The sequence below is a fragment of the Podarcis pityusensis genome (assembly GCF_964106645.2).
Source record: "Podarcis pityusensis genome assembly, chromosome: 10".
Classification (NCBI taxonomy): Eukaryota; Metazoa; Chordata; class Lepidosauria; order Squamata; family Lacertidae; genus Podarcis; species Podarcis pityusensis.
In genome coordinates, this window is record NC_138035.1 from 67,432,950 (window position 1) to 67,455,430 (window position 22,481).

Sequence of the window (22,481 nt, forward strand, 5' to 3'; positions counted from 1 at the left end):
TAACCAAAACCTCTGCATGTTCAATATCAAGATGTCGTTTAGCCTCATGAATGCTAAATAAGTGAAATAAGAACAGTGAAAGCTAAATATGTTTCTTGCAGCATGATGTTCCAGCTAAAAGACATCATTGCGATTAATTGATTTCATTCGTTCTTTTATACAGCGCATTGTTTTTTGAACAATATCGTTATTTCATACAGTTGAAACCCAGATAAAGGCGGGGGGGGGGTCTGTGTATTTTGTAAATGCGTTGTTACTTCTATTAGAATTTTATGAAACAGAAAGCACTCAGGGGGCAGCATCTGAATGGGTTTCACACTGCAGGATCACCCTTGTATTGGTGGGACAAAGTGATGGCTGTACAAGTTTAGGCAGAAATTTTGCTGTCATGTTTTAGCCAGGTAAATGACTAACACACTTACGATGTTCAGAATTCATTCCCCCCCCCCCCCAAGTTTCATATACTTGGAAAGGTTAATTTCCAGGCATTTATAAACTGCTTGATATTTTTGAAACACCTCTTTGAACTGGATGTGTTAAGCCTGGATCGTCTAGTTCTCAGTTCTTGTACCTGTGTGAAGTTAAGGTTTGCTTACTGGTGCCCCTCACAGATGGCAAAGGTGTAAGAGTCTTACCAGACAACTTCAAAATCCCTGCCTCCTTCAGTTAACTATTGCACTATGGGGCACTAACCCCAAACCCTTTATTCATTCTTAGAGTGCTGCTTGATCAAACTGGACACACTACTCTCATATATGTCCTTGGGAATATTACTAGATAATTAAATGTGCCCATCTTCCCAGCGAGAAAACTGCTAACATGGAAAAACGTATTTGATAACTTCCGAGGGAGGGATGTGGCAAGTTCTCCGCAGCAGCCTAGCCAACACGCAGGTTCTATTGTAAAGGCTTCATTAATTTTTTAGTGCCGGAGGATGATGTTGCAATTTTCCATCCCTGAGCAGAAAGCACGGATGAATTCACTGGCTGGTACTTCTTTACAATTGCAACTAGCCAATCCAGTTACAGTCCTGGGCTGGCTGGCTGGCTGCAACAAAAGCCCCACAGACCCAGCACAGCAGTCTCTGGAATGCAATTCAGCACAAGCCAAAAAAGGGACAGCTTAAAAAACAAACAAACACTGCACACACTGCCCGTGCAATCGCTTAGTGTTCCAAATCCCAGGCAGGAATACATTCATCAACCACCTTTTTTTAAGTCTTGCCACAGACCAGGCCTAGAAGTCTGGATTCTCCTTCCTCCCCTCGTCCACACCATGCACACGCATCAGTTTCTCGGACACAGCTGATGCACCATTAAACACCAGAGATTAAATATGCAGCATCCGAAAGAAACCGAATTCCTCCGTGCAACAGCTGCAAGCAGAGAGAGCCCAGCTCTCGGGTCAGGCCAGCAGCTGAAGCTCCTGCAGGGAAGGCTCATCCCGCCAGCATCCCAGTCCCTCCTCGCTAACTTGGCGATCGGGCAGCAGTTTCCCAGATCCACCTATGGCGAAGCCCCTCTGCGGGACCAGCCAAGCCCTTCCTTGAATTAACCTGGCGGCCAACGGCCTCGGTCGGACTGCTGGCCCTCGCAGCAGGCCGTTAGTTGGCGAGGCGGCGGCTCCCTACTGCCGCCTCAGCTACCTGCCAGCCCCGCTCCAAATGCGAGGAGGGAGCGACGGGCGGCGAGCAACATGTCCCCCTCTCGCACCTCCTCGGGCCTGCGTCCCGGAGCCAGACCCCCGCCACTCTTTTCCCCCTCTCTCCCAGCCAAATCTCCCCAGCTCTAGATCCCCCACAAGAGATAGCAGGTAACAAAGAAAAGAGGGAGAGAGGAAGGAAGGAAGGAAGGAAGGAAGGAAGGAAGGAAGGAAGGAAGGAAGGAAGGAGGGGGGTGTCCTCGAACAAGAAGCAACAACACGACGCCTTACCTGACAGCAACCCGGACGGAGCTCTCGTCTTGGCCGGCCGACATGGCTCAGAGCTGGGAGGCGCGGCGGGCTCGGGAGAAAGAGCGTGTCATTTAATTCGAATTGCGCACGGAAACCAAAGGTGAGAAGGGACGAGCGGAGGAGGCGGGAGCCGCTGTTCGGCGGGGAGGCGGCCCGAGGGAGCTGCGCGCCTCACCTCCGGCGCCTCCTCCACCTCCTCGTCTCTCCAGCCATTTTAGGTGACTGGCTGAATGAATAGGTAGCAGCCAAGCAGCGGCGGCGGCGGAGAGGCTTGACACTCCGCCCACCGCGGCTCGTTGCGCTCCCGGCCCCTCGAGGCGGAGCGGCGCTGGGTTTAGCCAGCCCTCGTGCCCTCCCTCCTGGCTCCGGGCCGCTGCCCCTTCTCAGCCCGCCTCCCCGACCAGCAGTCGCCTCGCTCCGCACCAGGCGCGCGGCTTGGCTGTCTGTCTGTCTGTCTGTCTGTCTCTGGCTGTGCCCGGGCGGCGGCGGCTTCAGGTTTTCTGCAGCCGCAATGCGTAACCAAGCCCGCCCTCCCCGCTCGCCTCAGCAGCTCGCAGGCCCATCTCGGCCGAGGGCTCCCCGGCGGAGCCGCGCACTTGCCTGCCCGCTCTTGCCGCTCGCGCGCGCTCCGCACGCAGCTGGCAGGGGAGCGAAGAGCGCGCGTTGCTTTCCCCTCAGCTGAAGCATTTCCTCGGGCCCTGCCGTCGTTCGATTCGTCATTATCGCCGGACCCCACATTTTCTAAGAAGAACAACTTTATTCAACGCATATGAAAGCATAATAAAATGTCAAACATTAAAAAAACTTTCCTAAACTGTACAGGGTTGCCAAAGGTTGTGTGGTTCTTTATTTCCTCCACACCTGATGGGAGGGCGTTCCACAGGGTGGGTGCCACTACCGAGAAAGCCCTCTGCCTGGTCCCCTGTAACCTCACTTGTCACAGTGAGGGAACCGCCAGAAGGCCCTCGGAGCTGGACCTCATGTTCAAGCAAAACAATGGTAGTAGAGACACTCCTTCCGGTACAGTAGTACCTCGGGTTACATACATACGCTTCAGGTTACATACGCTTCAGGTTACAGACTCCGCTAACCCAGAAATAGTACCTCGGGTTAAGAACTTTGCTTCAGGATGAGAACAGAAATCGTGCTCTGGCAGCGTGGCAGCAGCAGGAGGCCCCATTAGCTAAAGTGGTACCTCAGGTTAAGAATAGTTTCAGGTTAAGAACGGACCTCCAGAACAAATTAAGTACATAACCAGAGGTACCACTGTATACTGGGTCGAGGCAGTTTAGGGCTTTCAAGGTCAGCACCAACCGACCAACACTTTGAAGTGTGCTTGGAAATGTACTGGAAGCCAATGTGAGTATTTCAGGACCGGTGTCATATGGTCCCGGCGGCTGCTCCCGGTCGCCAGTCTGGCTGCCGCATTTTGGATTAGTTGTATCTTCCGGGTCTCCTTCAAAGGTAGCCCCACATAGAGCCCATTGCAGTAGTCCAAGCGGGAGATAACCAGAGCATGCACCACTCTGGCGAGACAGTCCACAGGCAAGTAGGGTCTCAGCCTGCGTACCAGATGGAGCTGGTAGACAGCCGCCCTGGACACAGAATTGACCTGCGCCTCCATGGACAGCTGTGAGTCCAAAATGACTCCCAGTCTGCGCACCTGGTTCTTCAGGGCACAGTTACAGTACTCCACTCAGGACCAGGGAGTCCTCCACACTCACCCGCCCCCTGTCTCCCAGAAACAGTAAAGGTAAAGATACCCCTGACCATTAGGTCCAGTCACAGACGACTCTGGGGTTGCATGCTCATCTCGCTCTATAGTCCAAGGGAGCCAGCATTTGTCCACAGAAAGCTTCCGGGTCATGTGGCCAGCATGACTAAGCCGCTTCTGGCGAAACCAGAGCAGCGCACGGAAATGCCGTTTACCTTCCCACCGGAGTGGTACCTGTTTATCTACTTGCACCTGACGTGCTTTCAAATTGCTAGGTTGGCAGGAGCTGGGACCGAACAATGGGAGTTCACCCCATCACGGGGATTCGAACCGCCGACCTTCTGATCGACAAGCCCTAGGCTCAGTAGTTTAGACCATAGCGACACCTGTGTCACTTTCCCAGAAACAGTACTTCTGTCTAAAAGGGGAGGTGGGAGAAACCTGTCCTGAAAGCTTTTGGAACATAATTTGTATATTTAACAAGGCGTGCGCACACCTCTAATCCCACAAGCACATTTCATCTCCCCCTCAGAAATGACTGGGCCAGACATAGAACTCAGAGCCAGACATTTTGGCATCTCAGGTGAACCACAGAATGGTGCCCCTTCCCCAACAAGGAAGAAGGGGTAAGTGAAGATCTACAACAGAAGGGGGAAATTAAGATCTATATTGAAGGGTGTTGAACTAGATGACCCTCTGCATCCCTTGCAATTCTAGGATTCTCTTATCTGCATGCTGCTGCCCCTGGGGATCCTGCTGCCATTAGCAGTCTTCTCCCCTTGTCTCATAGGTGGGCCGGCCCTGGTAGAACTACCTGTTAAGCAGCGGTGCCTTGAGGGCATAAGTCCAAGACAGAATGAGCAAGTTTAACATGTTTTGATATACATGGTATATGCTCAATAAACAGATGACCTGGAAGCAATAAAAATGGCATATTGCATATACAGTGGTACCTCAGGTTACATATGCTTCAGGTTACATACGCTTCAAGTTACATATGCTTCAGGTTATAGACTCCACTAACCCAGAAATAGTGCTTCAGGTTAAGAACTTTGCTTCAGGATGAGAACAGAAATCGTGCTCCGGTAGCGCGGCAGCAGCAGGAGGCCCCATTAGCTAAAGTGGTGCTTCAGGTTAAGAACAGTTTCACGTTAAGAATGGACCTCCGGAATGAATTAAGTACTTAACCCGAGGTACCACTGTAGAACTGAGCAGGGTACTTCATGGTACTGGATATAAGGCTGCAAAATGGAACTTTGCATTTGTATAATGGGCATCCATTTTTGGTTCCTTTCACCAATCTTTCTAAACGGTCATTATTTTCCTGCCCCCCACCAACTCAAGATGTTATTGAATTGTTGGTATAGCAAGAGGCAGATATGCAGATCAACAAAACCTTGAGCTGTGAGACCCCAATTAGATGTTTGAGCTCACCAATACAGCAAATCCAAAGACGTCTCTCAATATTAACTGATTCACATTGTCACTATCAATCTCAGCAAATGTCACCCACTGGGCCAAATTAGTGTTACGACCCCAGAGTTCTACAGCGAGCAAGACCCTAAGGGGCTGCATCTAGCTAAGGTTTGTGACACTGAGCCTGGTGCTGGCGATCAGGTCCACTAAATCTAAGATTCATGTACAGCAACCTCCATCCTGGCCCAGATCTCCCAACACCAGGGGGCATAGAGGCAGAACTGGGACCCTCACAGGCACCTTTCCCTGGGTGTAAGAAACCAAGCACCTCCCCATGTACCTCACCATTGCGCTAGAGCAGGGAGCACACAAGGCAGAAGATCAGGAAGGACAGAAGAAGTGTCTGTCTGCAGGATTGAGAGTTGGCCCCTTAAGGGCTGCAGTTCTCACAAAAGGTGTGGAGCAGGAGGACGGTGGTCTGGAGGCAGAGGCTCAAATGGCCTCATTCCATCACTAGCCACTGTTGGGGCAGGTTGCTCACTCTGTGGTGCTACAGCATCTGACTTTGCCCACAAACTTATTTGCTAGGACAGGACATTGATGTTGTAGACCTTTGCTGCCAGCCATGGCAGAGCTCAGTGGAGGGAATCTCAGGGGCGGTACTCGCCTGGAGGCAAAGTCCATATATACAAGGTTCAGTCCAGTCCTAAGGTCAGGAATATCTCAGTTCACGTAGTCAGAAGATCCAGGGTGGGTCAAGAAAGCTGAGGGTCCAAGGTCACAAGAAGCAGCAAGGCCTGGCCAGGAATAACAAATGTTATTTCCAGCAACTGGCTGAGGCTGGAAGCCCTGCTTAAGAAAGCTGGAGCCAGCTGGTTCTCATCAGCAAGAAGGCTGATCAGCAGCAGGTAAAGTCACTTCGCCTTCTTCTCCTTCAGGCTGCTGCTCAGCAGGTGAAGTCGACTCCTGGCCCATGACAATTTAGGTCTCCTCCACGTAGCCAGGTCAGAAACCAGCCCAAAAAGGGTTGAAGAAGTATCTACCACTCATGAACCCCAGGAGTTGCAGCGTATGTTACCACCCTTCCTTAAAAGAGAAGACCTAACACTAGCTTATTTTATTTTATAAGTGCCTGAATCACTGCAGTCTTTGAGGAGGACAGAATTCTCAAACTTTGCCTTTCAGGAGCCATGATGGGCAAAACTAAATGTGATAGCCTTCAAAGTGAGAAATAACTTGTTGACATTTTCAAGAGAGATTAGGCTTCATTGCCACAAGCAATCCCCAAACCTGGTGATTAAATCTTAAATACTTAGGATATTGATGTAAGTTATTGCTGCATGCATTCTGACAGGTCCTACTTGTAAAATAAATCTCCTTATGCAGTTCAATCCAGAGCAGTAGTAGGTGGACGTGTCGATGATTCAAACCTCAATAATGTTAAAACAACTTGGTGACCGAGTATATTGTGGAACACACTAATTTTCAGAATTGAGAAACTTCAGGCTTTGACCTTCGATGATCATAAGGGAAAGAACAATGGAGCGCTTAAAAGCAACAGAGAAACAGGTGTATCCTGTAGTCTTCATTAGCCATTTCTGAGCAGCAGTTTATATCATATAAATTAGTCATCCTAGTCATCATTCAATGACTCAATGTAATCCTTTTAGAGCTGATCACCACAAAACCAATGCTCGCTCCAGGATATAATAAGAGTTAAAGTAGGCAATGCAAGGCAAATTATTTCAAGCTGGTAAAGTCTCATTTTCAACTATGTAGCATACATATATATATAATCTTTAAGATGATAACAATGACAGAAATATGCTACTCAGTAACTTTTCAGCTTTAAGTGAGGATACCATGAATCCCAAGGGCATGATCATGATATTTATAAATAAAATATTTTTTTAAATGTTCCTGAGGAAATGGACTATTACTTCTTTGCATTAAAGGAAAAAGTTGAATGACTGAGAATGCTTCAAAATGATACTTCCATGCTTAAATCCTGATCTAGTTCCCAATAAATTTGAAATTTATTCCTAATCCTAGCTGTAACCACTAAACTAACAAATTACCTCAATTTACTTTGGATACTGATTCTGAAATCAGAAGGCTGTGGGGTTTTTTTTACTACGGTTCACATGGAACCGTAAAGTTACTTGTACTTTATAGACTTCTAATTAAATTATTTGAGGGTTTTTATGACTGAGAATGCTTCAAAATGATACTTCCATGCTTAAATCCTGATCTAGTTCCCAATAAATTTGAAATTTATTCCTAATCCTAGCTGTAACCACTAAACTAACAAATTACCTCAATTTACTTTGGATACTGATTCTGAAATCAGAAGGCTGTGGGGTTTTTTTTACTACGGTTCACATGGAACCGTAAAGTTACTTGTACTTTATAGACTTCTAATTAAATTATTTGAGGGTTTTTATGACTGAGAATGCTTCAAAATGATACTTCCATGCTTAAATCCTGATCTAGTTCCCAATAAGTTTGAAATTTATTCCTAATCCTAGCTACAACCACTAAACTAACAAATTACCTCAATTTACTTTGGATACTGATTCTGAAATCAGAAGGCTGTGGGGTTTTTTTTACTACGGTTCACATGGAACCGTAAAGTTACTTATACTTTATAGACTTCTAATTAAATGATTTGAGGGTTTTGATCTATGTTTATTTATCTATAAACCTCTTCTGCATTTTTACAGCTACGGTTACCATGCCTGAGCTCAGCAGCTTTTCCTGGCATGTAAACAAATGGGAAAAGCTTCAATTCTGATTAAAACCTGCGCATTGGGTTGTTAGCTGTTAAAGGCGCAGGAGAAAGAGCTCAGTTCTCTTTGGTTGGTCCTATTCACAGAAGTCCACACTATCAGAGTTGCAGAACATGAATCTAAGCCGTACTATTTTAAGAAGTGTGCGCAAAGGGTGGAGACCTAATAAATAAGTGTTTGTAAAGCACTGTGAGAACTTCACACAGAAAGCGTTATGTAAGATCTGCAGTACTGAACACATTAACTTTGGCTACCAGCCTAAATGCACTTGTTCCAGCAAAGCCGTACTGACTTAATGTATTTAGGCACTTAAGAGTTTTCTTAAGGACAATATAATACATTGTATTTGGAAATAATGTATGCCATTATGAAACACCGTTTCTAAACTGGGGGAAGAAATTATGAAGTTTAAGGGCTCTTCTATACAGAAAGTAAATTGCACAAATTTCAAATAATCTGTTTTTCACAGGCACCGCATTTGCTTATCACTTGTTGTACGCAGACCGCATATTATCTCAGGCTCAGGTGCATGCCTTTGTTTGCAGAAAAATCACATTTTTAGCACTCAAATGTTTGATGCTGTGAAAAACACATGTGGCAAATCTAAGAACTGGATGTGTTTGTCAGTAACATTTATGCATGACAATATCCCAGCAGCACCAGCTCCCCCTCTGGTGTAATGCAAGTAGGACTTCATATGTTAAATTGAAAAATGCCCATTTTTGCTGCAACAGAACGACCTGGCTACCCTTCTGGAACATGTTTCTGGCTATATTTCTAAACACAAATATTCTTGTGACACCATAACAGCAACCACAGAACGGCCTGAATTAAACAGGGACCATGTCATTGGGGGAAGTGTTCAACTGAGTTTGCTCCCAGGTTAGTATGCAAAGAATACTGAGTCTCAAGAGGAGTTGAAAACGTTGGGAGCATTAAGATAAATTCAACAGTGTAAATAAGTTTTGATGGAATACTGAAGGGTTTAGTTTATGTAAAATATGCAGGGATTTATGGTATGCAAAATGAACCATGGAAAGAGAAGAAGGGAAGTTTAAATGAGTATTCAAAACTGCAAAACAGAAAACTTAATAAAAAAGTGTGTGTGTGTGTGTGTGTGTGTGTGTGTGTATATATATATATATATATATATATATATATAGTCTCAGGAGGAGTAATCTTAGGCCTGCAGCCACTGTGAGAGGAGGACTGCGGAAAGCACAGTGATTTGCTTTCATTAAAAATAAAATGATTTTTATAAATTGCTTACTATTTTTTAAATGCATTAAATAGTAAGAAAAAGCATAGAGACAGTATTTTCCCTTGCTCAGTAAAAAAAAAGACAAAAAAAAACCCACCTTGGATTGTAAAGTGATTGCATTAGCCCCAAAGACAATTACCACAAAAAATGATGTAATTTTTGAATTGTGGTACAGGTTTCATTATATATTGTTGTGGCACACTTCAAATATACTATGGAATAGTTTTGCAATAACCTTAGCTCTCTGTTATTTCTCATAGGAATTGGCCAGCGGCAGCTGTTACATCCATAATTTTAAAAGGCTGTAAAAATTAGCGCGGTGGTTCTCCAGCTTTTTTCATTGCAGAATAACAGTAGTCACACCCTCTGTGATGCTTGTGCAGATATCAGTACACACCATGTTAGAGCTACGCATAAACTTAACCTGGACAAGACAGGAGTCCTATGAATGAAAAATGTTGATTCTGGGGTAGAGAGATAACATGTTTTGGACAGAGTTGCATTCTCCTTGAAGGCCAACACTTTTACTCTCCAGTGATCTTGTTTGCCAACTGGTTTTTTTCCTAGAAAGGAATTACCTCGTCACAGTAATTCATGCTCAAATCACTAGATTGCTGTAACATGCTTTATTTGGTGCTGCCATTGAAGCGTTATTCCAATTTATAATTGGTAAAGGTAAAGGACCCCTGGATGGTTAAGTCCAATGAAAGGTGACTATGGGGTTACGGTGCTTAACTTGCTTTTCAGGCCGAGGGAGCCGGCGTTTGTCCACAGACAGCTTTCCGGGTCATGTGGTAGCATGACTAAACCACTTCTGGCACAATGGGACACCGTGACAGAAACCAGAGTGCACAAAAACGCCATTTACCTTCCTGCCACAGTGGTACCTATTTATCTACTTGTACTGGTGTGCTTTCGAACTGCTAGGTTGTCAGGAGCTGGGACAGAGCAATGGGAGCTCACCCCATTGTGGGCATTCGAACCACCAACCTTCCAACTGGCAAGCCCAAGAGACTCAGTGGATTAGACCACAGCGCCACCCACGTCCCCTACAATTGGTATACAGTGCTGTTTCCTGATGGTTAACTAGGGCGAGAACATACAGCAGCAATCTAAAACAACAACTCCACTGGCTCCCTGTTGGTTTCTAGGCCCAATTCAGAATGCTGGTGTTGACCCATTCCTTGCAGGTACCCAAAAGACTGCTTCCATTCGTATACACCTGCACATTACACCAGACCAGATTTATACTCAGCACCTGGGTAATGGAAGATTATACAGCAGGGGTGGAGAATCTGTTTCAGCCTGAAGGCCACATTATGTTCTGGGCAACTTTCCAGGGACAACATGCATTTCTTCCTGTCAATAATCCTGTCCTGTTAAGTCCCTCCCACCGCCTTCCTGCCCCAGTGTTGGTTTCATAATGTAGAGTTCCGCCCATGCTCAGTAGTAAAATGTGCTATATTCCTCTCACTACTGTATCTCGGTCTAATCTACCTCACAGAGTTGTTCTGTGGATAAAGTTGCAAAGGCGGTCATGAACACAGATGATCTCTTAGAAGGGTGGAATATAAATGTAACCAATAAAATAACAAATTATTCAATTCCATCAACACACAGAAATAACTACCTGAGGACCACTCTGTTAACTGTTCAATAACTGAAGCTGACCAGAATAACCTCTTTATTTCAGCTTCTCTCTGGAATTGCACCATATTGATTTCTGGATGTCCCAGCAGTTGCACAACCCAAGGTTTGCCTTGAGTGTGCTCTTAACCAACACAGAGAAGATTTTGCAAAACACTTGCCTATACCACAAACACCTTTGTTCGTCTCCACCCATTGTAGGGTGTGGTTTTTAAAAAATGGCTGGTGAATTCCATATATTTGCAGAGTGCCGGGTGATTCCAGAATGCTAGCCTTCATTAGACTAGCATATAAAATGCTAACCTGCTTCTGTACATAGAGCAATCCACTGTATCTTGTGTGATAGAGCCAGATTTCCCAATATTCTGCTGATTAAAGACAGAAACGCTCCCAGATTTAAAAAAGTCTTGCCATCAGATAAAAGTAAAAAATGTCTTTATTCCCTGTTGTTGTATTTGAAACATCTATCTAAAATACAGCTGGGAATATCTATAGATTTTTTCAAAATCCACCTCAACCAAGATACAAATCCTTGTCTTATACAAGGTTAGAAAACTCCCTCACAGTTTGGAATCAAATGAGATATTTTTGTTGAGGTGAGTTCAAACACTTAAATAGGTCTGGCCCTACCATTGGGCAGAATGAAGTGGAGATCTATGAACTCTAAGCCCATCTGCTGCCCTCATGAGGCCAGTGTTCTAATAAAAAGGTAAAGGTAAAGGACCCCTGACAGTTAAGTCCAGTCGCGAACTACTCTGGGGTTGCGGTGCTCATTTCGCTTTACTGGCCAAGGGAGCCAACGTTTGTCCGCAGTTTTTCCGGGTCATGTGGCCAGCATGACTAAGCTGCTTCTGGTGAAAACAGAGCAGCGCATAGAAATGCCGTTTACCTTCCCGCCGGAGCGGTACCTATTTATCTACTTGCACTTTGACGTGCTTTTGAACTGCTAGGTTGGCAGGAGCTGGGACTGAGCAATGGGAGCTCACCCATTGCGGGGATTCAAACTGCTGACCTTCCGATTGGCAAGCCCAAGGCTCAGTGGTTTAGATTAAAGCTCTACCTGCGTCCCTGGGTGTTCTATTACCAGTGTAAAAATAAGATTCAGCTGCCAATCTAATCAGCTTCAGCATAGGAAATAGGGGGGTATCTTGTCCTTTGCTTTGGGCAGCAAGATGTCAAATGTCCATTTGTTTCAGTGCATAAGATTGCAGGCTTAAATTATTTGCAGCTCAAGTCTGTGCATGTTTACTCTGAAGTCACATTGTGTTCAACAGGATTTATGCCCAATGTAAATACACAGAGGATTGTGGCCTCTCAGAGCAACTGCAGCAATCAAGCTTTGCCTCACATTCTAGCTGTGAACCGCTTCCAATAAGCTTGGAATCAAAGCCAGAAATGGTTCGCAAGTCCACTGTTTGCTATTGCACTGATACACATCCATTGTTTCACCTGTGCTGCAATGCTACAAGATCAGAAACACAATGCTACAAGATCAGAAACACAGAGCAGTGCATAAGTTAGCTGGTAACTCTTAGCTATGAGTTCCCTTCATTGGTGTTTTATCTGTGGCCTTTACAAAATGTTCTTGCCCGTTTCCCATTTGTCTATCTCTAACCTGTCACTCTGCATGTCTACCTTGTCTGGTAAACACTTTGGATGGGTATTGTCTCTGTAGCTGTTCATTAGCCAATTGGTCCCAGTCCCCTGCTTGGAAATCACAGATGTCTCTGCAATATAAACCATTTTTCAAAAATGGTTCACTCTTTTGCAGGTGGGAAACCGCAGTGTAAACAATCAACCAGCAGTGATAAGGGAGCCTGGGGCAGGTAAAAATCTGTATCTAGCCAAACAATCCCAACTGCTTTTAAAAATAACATAAACATTTCACAAGGGAATAGCAGAAGCACATGTATTTACAGGCCATGAAGAGCCTAATGACAACTCACTCCTAAATGTTTGATCAACGTTGTACACATCGGCCCATGAATTAAATACTTTCTGTAGGATCCAAACAATGAAGGGCAGGGATGAGTGAAATAGAGAGGTGTCTACTGGGTGGCCGAAAAGATCAGTCTTCTTTTTATTAAGTGGAGCTATCTATGGTAAGTAGGCATGTGAAAAGCACATGCTACTAAAATGCAGATTGTATTAAACTGGGTGGAGTTGCAATGTTCAATACAAAACAAAGGGGCAATTTGACAGAGTAGCAAGGGGGACTTAGAAAGTGTAAGACATTTGCTATAATAATGCATAGCATCACATTGTTCATTAAGACAGTGTTATGTCACATTTCTTGATGGAATGGAGACTGAAGCCATGGCAGGCAGGTCCTGGGGTGAAGTGGTTGTTATCCTGGGGGGGGAGGAGTGGGGGGCTTTTTCTTGCAATATAAGAACCAGAGCAGGGACGCGGGTGGTGCTGTGGGTTAAACCACAGAGCCTAGGACTTGCCGAGCACGACGGGGTGAGCTCCCGTTGCTTGGTCCCTGCTCCTGCTAACCTAGCAGTTCGAAAGCACGTCAAAGTGCAAGTAGATAAATAGGTACCGCTCCGGTGGGAAGGTAAACAGCGTTTCCGTGCGCTGCTCTTGTTTCGCCAGAAGTGGCTTAGTCATGCTGGACACATGACCCGGAAGCTGTACGCCGGCTCCCTCAGCCAGTAAAGCAAGATGAGCGCTGCAACCCCAGAGTAGTCCGCGACTGGACCTAATGGTCAGGGGTCCCTTTACCTAAGAACCAGAGCAATGCCAAGTAAATGGTGCAAAAACATTTGCAAAAGCACTTCAGTCTTCAAGCTGAAAACAAAGTCTCTATCGGCAGCATGCAGAAACTGAGTCGTGCCAAATATACCATCAGTGATGGGCAGAAATTAAATTCAGTTCACATGAACTTGTCTAATTCACTTTCTGAAACAATACGCAAACCTAAACACAGCTGTGCTTTGAAAAACTCACTTCTCTGAATTTTGCAGTGCCGTTCTCCAGCCATGCGTACAAAAATGCATAGGCTAGGGTAAGATGCACATAAAACACATGTATTAGTGAAAATAACATACAAAGCTGCATTGTATATGGGGAAATTGCTTTGCAAAAATGTGTATGTTCAGAGAAAATTACACTAAAATGCTAACGAATCTTCATGAGGAGATTTTTAAAAATTCACATACTTATGTGAACTGAACTTAAAACTGGAGAAATTGGAAGCTGATAGAAGCCAAAAACTGACAGCGTCAACCATCCCTATAAACAATAAGAAGAAAAAGAAGACATCGGCACATAATTATAAAGTTTACAATGTTACAGCAGAAATGGAAGATGGAAGGAAAACTTAGGAAGACAGGATCAAAACTTAGTTTCAAAATTTAGTTTCAAAGAAAGCACACTTTTCCAAGTTGCTTGATCTTCAAGGCAAATATATGTATTTGCACACATTTAAATAATGTTGGTTTTTATAATAATAATAATAATAATAATAATAATAATAATAATAATGTTGGTTTTTGACAAGTGCAGTGCTTAGTGTAATAATATAATAAGACACATTAAAAAATCTGGAGCATTAGGAAGACTGCAGTACCAAAAGCAAGTGTTATGTTTGCCAGAGCAACCTCCTTCCACAACAGCAAAGTTAGCAACACACGTAATCCTGAGCTTTGCAGGAAAACATGCACTGATGTGTTTGGCAGTTAAGGAAGAGAGATATTTCCTCATATTACACCCCCTAGAGCCATTTCCCCAAGATAGCAAATTGGCAAACGTTGGCATCTTCTGTATGTGCTGGATCTGACAGAGACCCAATATTCTATCTGATTGGGCAGTTTCCCCCCCTCCTACCTGTCAATCACCACCCCTTCTGAAACACAACATAAAAATGGGTAGGTTTGAGCTTGTCTTCCTTTCTATTTCCTGAAGCCATTTGCTTGTTTACTCCAACCTCAGCGGGTCCTATGCATCTTATCTGCTATATATTTTAGAAAGCGGCTTGTCTGTCTGGATGCCTCTGAAGGCCTCATAACCAAATTTTGCAGGATGTTTCCTGACACTGAGGAGTAGGTTTTCATTTGGATACAGCATTTTGAATCAAACTTTCACAACTGCACTGATTGTTTTTGGTTTCTTAGAATTCCCAAGCAATTCTGATGTCAGAAATGAGTTTTTCTCTAGTCAAACATACCAACTTTATCTCCAGTCATTTAATATCCTTAAGGTGGCGGTGTCTGAACTGGGCTCCACGTGCTGAAAGGTTAATAACATTTTATTTGTATTTTATTTCTACATTTTTCAACATGTTTTCAGCTCTGCCGTGGCAAACATACCCCCTTATAAAAATCAATTGTTAGCTGATGCCAAGATCTATCCCTTATGATACATACCAAAAGGAAAAAGAAAAACAAACAAGCGTTCTTAAAACATAAATAAGATTCATTCATATATGAATCAATTAATCAATCTTCCACAAAAGCAAAACAGACCTCCCTCACCATAATTATATAATAAATTCATCACATAATCACCACCATCTGGCATCTATAATAACATCAATATCCCTAAGCATTTCCAAAATTAAATTCCTTTCTTTAGGAGGATGAATACATACTGTATTTACTCTTTAAAATTATAAATTTCAGTGGAAAGCCAGTTAAGAGGACAGGTCTGATTATATACAGATTGCTGAATTTTACCCTATTCTTAATTTAGATTTTTATCTACTATGGTCCAGTACAGACATAAGGTCCCCTTGCCTGCTCGTTTATTAATGTGTAATACAAAGTGTGACTGGAATGTTCGGTGAATGGTTACAGAAATCAGACAGCGAGAAATATTCGAACATACAATCGGCATTGGAAACCCATGAAATGCTCACAGTTGTGTATGGAGATGAGGCTGTAACATTCATTGGGTCAAAGACTTTGGGTATAATATACAGTTGAGTGATTGGATAAAATTAAGGAAAGAAGGTTTAAAATTTACTGCATGTAATGCGCTAAAAGAAAATGTGATGAAAATGATGTATAGATGGTACATTACACCAGTAAAGTTAGCAAAAATGTATAAAGTAAGTAATAAATGTTGGAAATGTAAGGAAAAAGAGGGGACATTTTATCACATGTGGTGGGAGTGTAAAAAGGCAAAATGCTTCTGGGAGATGATATATAATGAATTGAAAAAAATGTTGAAATATACATTTATAAAAAATCCAGAAGCATTTCTCTTAGGTATTGTTGGAAACGACATAAATAAAAAGGAATGTAAGCTTTTTTATATGCAGTAACAGCAGCAAGAATATTATTGGCCCAAAAATGGAAGCAAGAAGATTTACCAACAATGGAAGAATGGAGGATGAAATTAATGGACTATGCGGAACTTGATAAACTAACAGGAAGGATCGGAAACTGGCGGGACCAGAAGTTTACCGAGGACTGGAGTAAATTTACGGATTATTTGAAAAGTATTTGCGATGACCAGACGACGTCTGTAGGTTTGCAAGAAGCTCTGTGAGGAATAATATTAGAAATATTGCAAAAATGAAGAAGGAAATGGGATATGTTAAAAATGTAAAGGCAATATTAAGTTAGGAAATGCGTAAGAAGTGAACAAGATGGAGGATTATCAGAGGTGCTGATGGAAGTCCAATAAGAATGTATTTGTGATAAATTGTGTGGTATGTTTTATAATTTTGTATTTGAAAACTAATTATATATATATATATATATATATATATATATATATATAAAAGCTGTGACTCGAAAGACAATGTATGAGTGGTTTAAGCGTTTCCGTGAAGGGTGGCTCACTAACGAAGATGACCCTTGGTCTGGCAGGCCGTCAACAAGCAGAACGATGGCAAATGTCGACAGAGTTCGTGAGTTATTGATGCGGGATCGGCGTTTGTCCAACTGAATGATGGTGGAAGAATTGCCTATTCCACATGAAATTGTTACTGAGGTTACTCAGTTGTCCCACCCTCCATATTCACTTGATCTGGCCCCACTGAATTTCTTTCTTTTTCCAAAACTGAAATCTGCACTGAAAGGGCACAGATTTCCCAACATTTCGCACGTCCAAGCTGCTGTGACGAGGGAACTGAAAGCAGTACGAAAAGAGGACTTCTCCAGACGTTTCCAGCAGTTCCATGAACGTTGTCAACGGTGCATTGTATCAGAGGGGGCCTACTCTGAAGGCCTGTAAGGTTGTATGTTCGAATATTTCTCTCTGTCCGATTTCTGTGACCATTCACCGAACTTTCCGGTCACACCTTGTAGATTTAGCATGTAGTCGTAGCTGGATCCTAAGAACCGTGAACGGAAGGGAAAGATGTCTTGGCTCGGTTTTTCATTACCTCTTGCTTAAGTGCTGGAAGAAGTCTTTGTACAATGCAGGGCAGCAATGAGTCAGGGGCTAGGTTAGAGTATGAGAAGGATGAATAAAAGAAAGTGCAAGCTGTAACACACTGGGCCATGTAAAGGTCTTCTGCAAAGCCTCCATCAAGAATCTGCACAAACAGAGGTATTAAGTTGTGGGTTAACATATCAGACGACACAGCGATTCTTCAAACAGCTCTTCTTTATTCAGAGGACAGAACAGAACTGAACTGAAGGGTTCAGTCAGCCTGCTTATATAGAGCTCCAGTACAACGTTACTGTAGCAACTTTCTAAAACTATCCAATCACTGAACGTCACTTTCGATCCTTCATTTGCATAACTATCTACAGTATCCCCCTGCTGGCCCAGGGTGAGAACTTCAGTACATAACAAGAGGAGCTTTTCTCCCTCCGACAGCACTCTTATCCAAGGAAAAGGGCACTTCCTCTAATGGAAACACATATTTGGACCCAACCCATTGATAACATAAAGAGCTGAAACTACTTCCTATGTACTTCCTCGCTGGTAACCCTTTCAACAGTACTGTAGGGCAGATCGATATTATAAGTCTTGCATTTCAAGTGACAAGACTGCAAAACAGGGTGTTGACCTTGCCATTTAAGCAGACGCACTGCAAACATTCTGCAGAGCTGAAAATGACATGGCCTTGAACTGTAATTTGAAAGCTGCATTATAGAAATATCAGTCAATCAAATGTTCATTTAAAGAAGCATCATTAAAGAAAGGGCAAAACATAAAATCATACAAAACTACTGTCTCAGAAGAACCAGCTAGGGAAGGTGACAACTTAGGAATTAACAATTGTAACAGGTCTAAAAGATACTACAGCATTCAGATTATTATTATTATTATTATTATTTATTATTATTATTATTATTATTATTACTATTATTATTATTATTTGTATACCACCCTATACTTGCAGATTGCAGGGTAGTTGATAACACAAAACTACAATATAAAGAACACAAAAATACATAATAAAAACAACAACAAAACCAAATCAATAATCCCCCTTTCCACAGCACATTTAAAAGGGCATTGGATGTCAGTCAGCCAAAGGCCTGGTTAAAGAGGAACATCTTCACTTGGTGCCTGAAGGTGTATAATGAAGGCGCCAGGCGAACTTCCCTGGGAGAGCATTCCACAGACGGGGAGCCACTGCAGAGAAGGCCCGTTCTCGTGTTACCACCCTCTGGACCTCTTGTGGAGAAGGCACACAAAGAACGGCCTCAGAAGATGATCTCAGGATCTAGGTAAATTCGTGTGGAGTTACATTGCTACCTGTTTAGTACCATATTTATTAGACCTCCTCAAGGAAGATATTTAAAGGGTTCTCTAAGGATCAAACACGAAACTATCTCATAAGGGGACAAATTATGCATTCTCTAACCCAGGCTTCCTCAACCTTGGCCCTCCAGATGTTTTTGGCCTACAACTCCCATGATCCCTAGCTAGCAGGACCAGTGGTCAGGGATGATAGGAATTGTAGTCTCAAAACATCTGGAGAGCCGAGGTTGAGGAAGCCTGGTCTAACCCCTTGATAAAATCTGCAGTCGAAAAACACATGGGAGACTGTTTCAAGCTCTACATCGGGAGAGAGAGAGGGCAGACCTGAAGACCTCAAAGTGTTCTTGGACTCCAGCTCCCATCTGCCCTGGCCAGTATGGCTAATAGTTAGGGATGATAGGAATTGTAGTCCAACAACATAGGGAGAACCAGAGTTTCCCCAATCTCGCTCTAAATAGTTGCAAAGGCAGCACCTATCATTGAAGAGAATTTCAGCAAATCTGCTGTCTAGGATCTTGTAGGTAAACTACAAACACTTAAAAACCCAACCAAGAATTGTAGACAAAATGGAAACATATCTGAAAGCAAATTACAGGCTCCTTCCCTTTTTTTACCTTTTCTTTTTAAAGACTCACAATTCGAGCAATTTTTTATTATTTTTTATGAAGGAGCAGACAGTACTGCGGATAATTTTTAAGGAGCCATATTGCAGTTGCCAAACTCTGCCAGAGAGGTTTGTGAGCCATTTCTCAGGGATGTCTCTTTTTGTACTAAGTTTCATGAAACACTTTATTCATGCCTTAGGAGAAGGGCTATTGACAAACAAGAAGGGAGTTCACAGAAGGCCAAGAGGGAGGCAACCTTGCAAGGCTGATGAATGGATCAGTCAACAAGCAGACTCGGCAAGGATGATGGATGGTTATGTGGGGGAAGAAAACAAAATCCTAAGTAAACACACATAACTTGGCTAAGAAACAAATTAAGCAGATTGTGACAGATGCCTAGAAATATTTGGATGGTGAAAACAAGGCTGGAGGTAAATTATTTAGGGTGGAGGTTATGGTATAATTATAACTAATAGGACAAAAGGAAAAGGGGGGGTGGAATTACTAAACACCACTAAAAAGATTCTCAATCATGAGCTCTAGTAGCACGTGAAAAAGCATTTTGGGAGGCATTTAGAGTAATAAAGAAAGTCTGCAGCTAGTTGGCACTTGGGAATAATCAACTAATGCTGGAGTAGGGATAGCAGAGTCACGTGCAAGAGAAAACTGTGCTCCTAAACCTTTTATAGTTGTATTGGAAAGGGAGTTTCAGCAAAGGCAGCCTGCATGGCAAATGCCCTCTTCTAGGCAAATTCCCCCAGGCCCCTCTTCTACACAGCTTTTAAAGGAGCCGGACTCAATTTGCCATCTAGTTCAGAGATAATTAACCCTAAAAAGGGAGAGCAGGAGCCTTGAAGGGACCCATTACCTGGTCAGCAGGCAGGTTACCTGGCCACAAACTATGGTGAGATGTATTGTGCATATACTATGTTTGCATCTATAGCTACAAATTGGCAATCTGTGTCCGCTTTTTTGATGACGCGTTGTTTACATGCATGACGTGGACACGTCGAACGGCGTGCACACATTGCCACGGGATATTGAGGGAGGACAGCCCCCCCTTGAAAATTTAAGGGGGGCCACAGCCCCTTGCCCCCCATTGGCACCCCTCAACCTGCGGCAGATAGTGTTGGTAGGTGTGTGATTTCATAGAATCATAGAATCATAGAGTTGGAAGAGACCACAAGGGCCATCGAGTCCAACCCCCTGCCAAGCAGGAAACACCATCAGAGCACTCCTGACATATGGTTGTCAAGCCTCTGCTTAAAGACCTCCAAAGAAGCAGACTCCACCACACTCCTTGGCAGCAAATTCCACTGTCGAACAGCTCTTACTGTCAGGAAGTTCTTCCTAATGTTTAGGTGGAATCTTCTTTCTTGTAGTTTGGATCCATTGCTCCGTGTCCACTTCTCTGGAGCAGCAGAAAACAACCTTTCTCCCTCCTCTATGTGACATCCTTTTATATATTTGAACATGGCTATCATATCACCCCTTAACCTCCTCTTCTCCAGGCTAAACATGCCCAGCTCTCTTAGCCGTTCCTCATAAGGCATCGTTTCCAGGCCTTTGACCATTTTGGTTGCCCTCCTTTAAAAAATTTTAAGCAACACACACACACTATCTGGCAAAGCAAGCACATATATCATTTTACTTGCAATTACATGTCTCAGCCATTCATTTATAAAGTCTATATACCATTTTTTTCATGCAGAAGCGCCATTTCAGACTGCAGTAGACAACAGTGGGAAACAAAGAGATCTCGAAAGGTGAAGCTAAATTCTCAGCAAAGTTTCTTGGACACATTTATTATTATTATTATTCAAAATTATAACAAGGCATATTATCCAAAAACATATCGTCCTTGTACCCCCCCCCCCAATTTTTCCTCCCTCCCCCCTCCCACAGAAAACCCACCCACCCCCACCCCACCCCCCAACTTCCCTCAGTTCCAGTCTTTGGTTTCTCTGAGAATGCTGTTTTCTGCATGTTACAAAGCTGTATAGATCCTCAAACTATTTAGCTGATTATTATCAATAAAAAGTTTGTGAATGTTTATTCAAAACCTGCCAAGGAGTCCAGTTCGCTTTGTTGCGTCTTCAGATACTTTGTAAAGGGTTTCCATTCATCCTTAAAGTCACAGTTATCCTTGTCCTGTAGCTTATATGTCAGTTTTGCCAGTTCTGTATAGTCCGTCAATTTTTCTTGCCATGATCCTTTAGTTGGGGTTTCTTCAGTCTTCCATCCTTGTGCTACCAGAACTCTCGCGGCCATTGTCACATATATGAAGATGTTTTTCAACTTTTTTGGCAGGTCTTTCCCTACAATCCCCAACAAAAATGCCTCGGGTTTTTTAACAAATGTTAAATGGAACATTTTCTTCAATTTGTTGTAAATCATTTCCCCAAAATTTTTAATTACCTTACAATCCCACCACATATGATAAAATGTCCCCTCCTTTTCCTTTCACTTCCAACATATATTTGAACTAGTTTTGTACATTTTCCCTAACTGCACTGGTGTTGGTTTCTTGGACACATTCAAGTTCAGACCACGAAAAAGCAAAAAGAAATGTTAATAGCATATGCTATGTTTGTGTTTCTTTAAAAATGTAGATTACTGTAGCACAGGGGGTTTTTTAAGTCAGAACGCAGTTCAGGCCCCTCTCAGGTGGGTGCCATTGCCATTACAGTAGAAGAGAACAAGGGAGGCGTTCATTGTGAGTTCCAGCACCTCTTCTTCTAGAAATAAAGTCCTGCTTTTGCAGTGCAATCTGCTGTCTACCAGATCAGGCTCCCTGATCAGAAGGGGAGGTCTTGCTGGTTCTGTTACCGTTGGATTCTGCTGACTTGGCGCTGAACAAGGCCTTCTTGGTAGTGGGTCCCCATTTGCAGAATGCCTTCCATTATAAGACACATCTGTCTCCCTCACTATTAACATTCAGGAGGAACACTAAAATATTCCCATCAATCCAGGTATCTGGGCTGAAAGATACTGTTAATGGCAAGCCTGAAATTGCTAGATCCTGTGGCGTTGCGTGGGGGGTGCAGGGGGGGCCAGCCGCACCGGCCGCAACATCGGGGGGGCGCACTCGCACTCGCAGTGCTAAAATCAGTGCTAAAATCCACGGGTTAGGGGGCGCAAATTACTTGCCTTGCCCCGGGTGCTGACAACCCACGCTACGCCACTGGATAGATCTGACTAGATATGTGATTCTTTTTAATTTTTTGCAGATGCTTTTACTGTTTTTAAATCTTTCTACTTATTCAGTTTTTTAACTGTGCTGTTTTGTCGCTCTGTTGTTTGCTGCCCTGGGCTCCCTTGGGAGGAGGGGTGGGATAGAAATGTAACAAATAAATAAATGTCTACTCTGAAATAAGCATAATAAACTTTCCATTAAGTTTACTCCCAGGTAATGCTTCCAGCCA

The 22,481-nt window shown here is 43.3% G+C and overlaps 1 protein-coding gene across 9 annotated transcripts in view; it reads right to left on the reverse strand.

The window, feature by feature from the left end:
• KIF21A (kinesin family member 21A) overlaps positions 1–2,554 on the reverse strand; it is a 100,682-nt gene extending 98,128 nt beyond the window's left edge. For 5 of the 9 annotated variants that reach the window (XM_081023446.1, XM_081023451.1, XM_081023450.1 and 2 more), the window contains exon 1: positions 1,933–2,554. In XM_081023446.1, coding sequence (XP_080879572.1) covers positions 1,933–1,976 — 44 coding nt within the window. In that variant the 5' untranslated portion in view covers positions 1,977–2,554. The remainder of the gene's footprint in view (positions 1–1,932) is intronic. The other 4 variants (XM_081023452.1, XM_081023449.1, XM_081023453.1 and 1 more) reach the window with 1 other exon arrangement.
• Between the last annotated feature and the right edge of the window lie 19,927 nt (positions 2,555–22,481).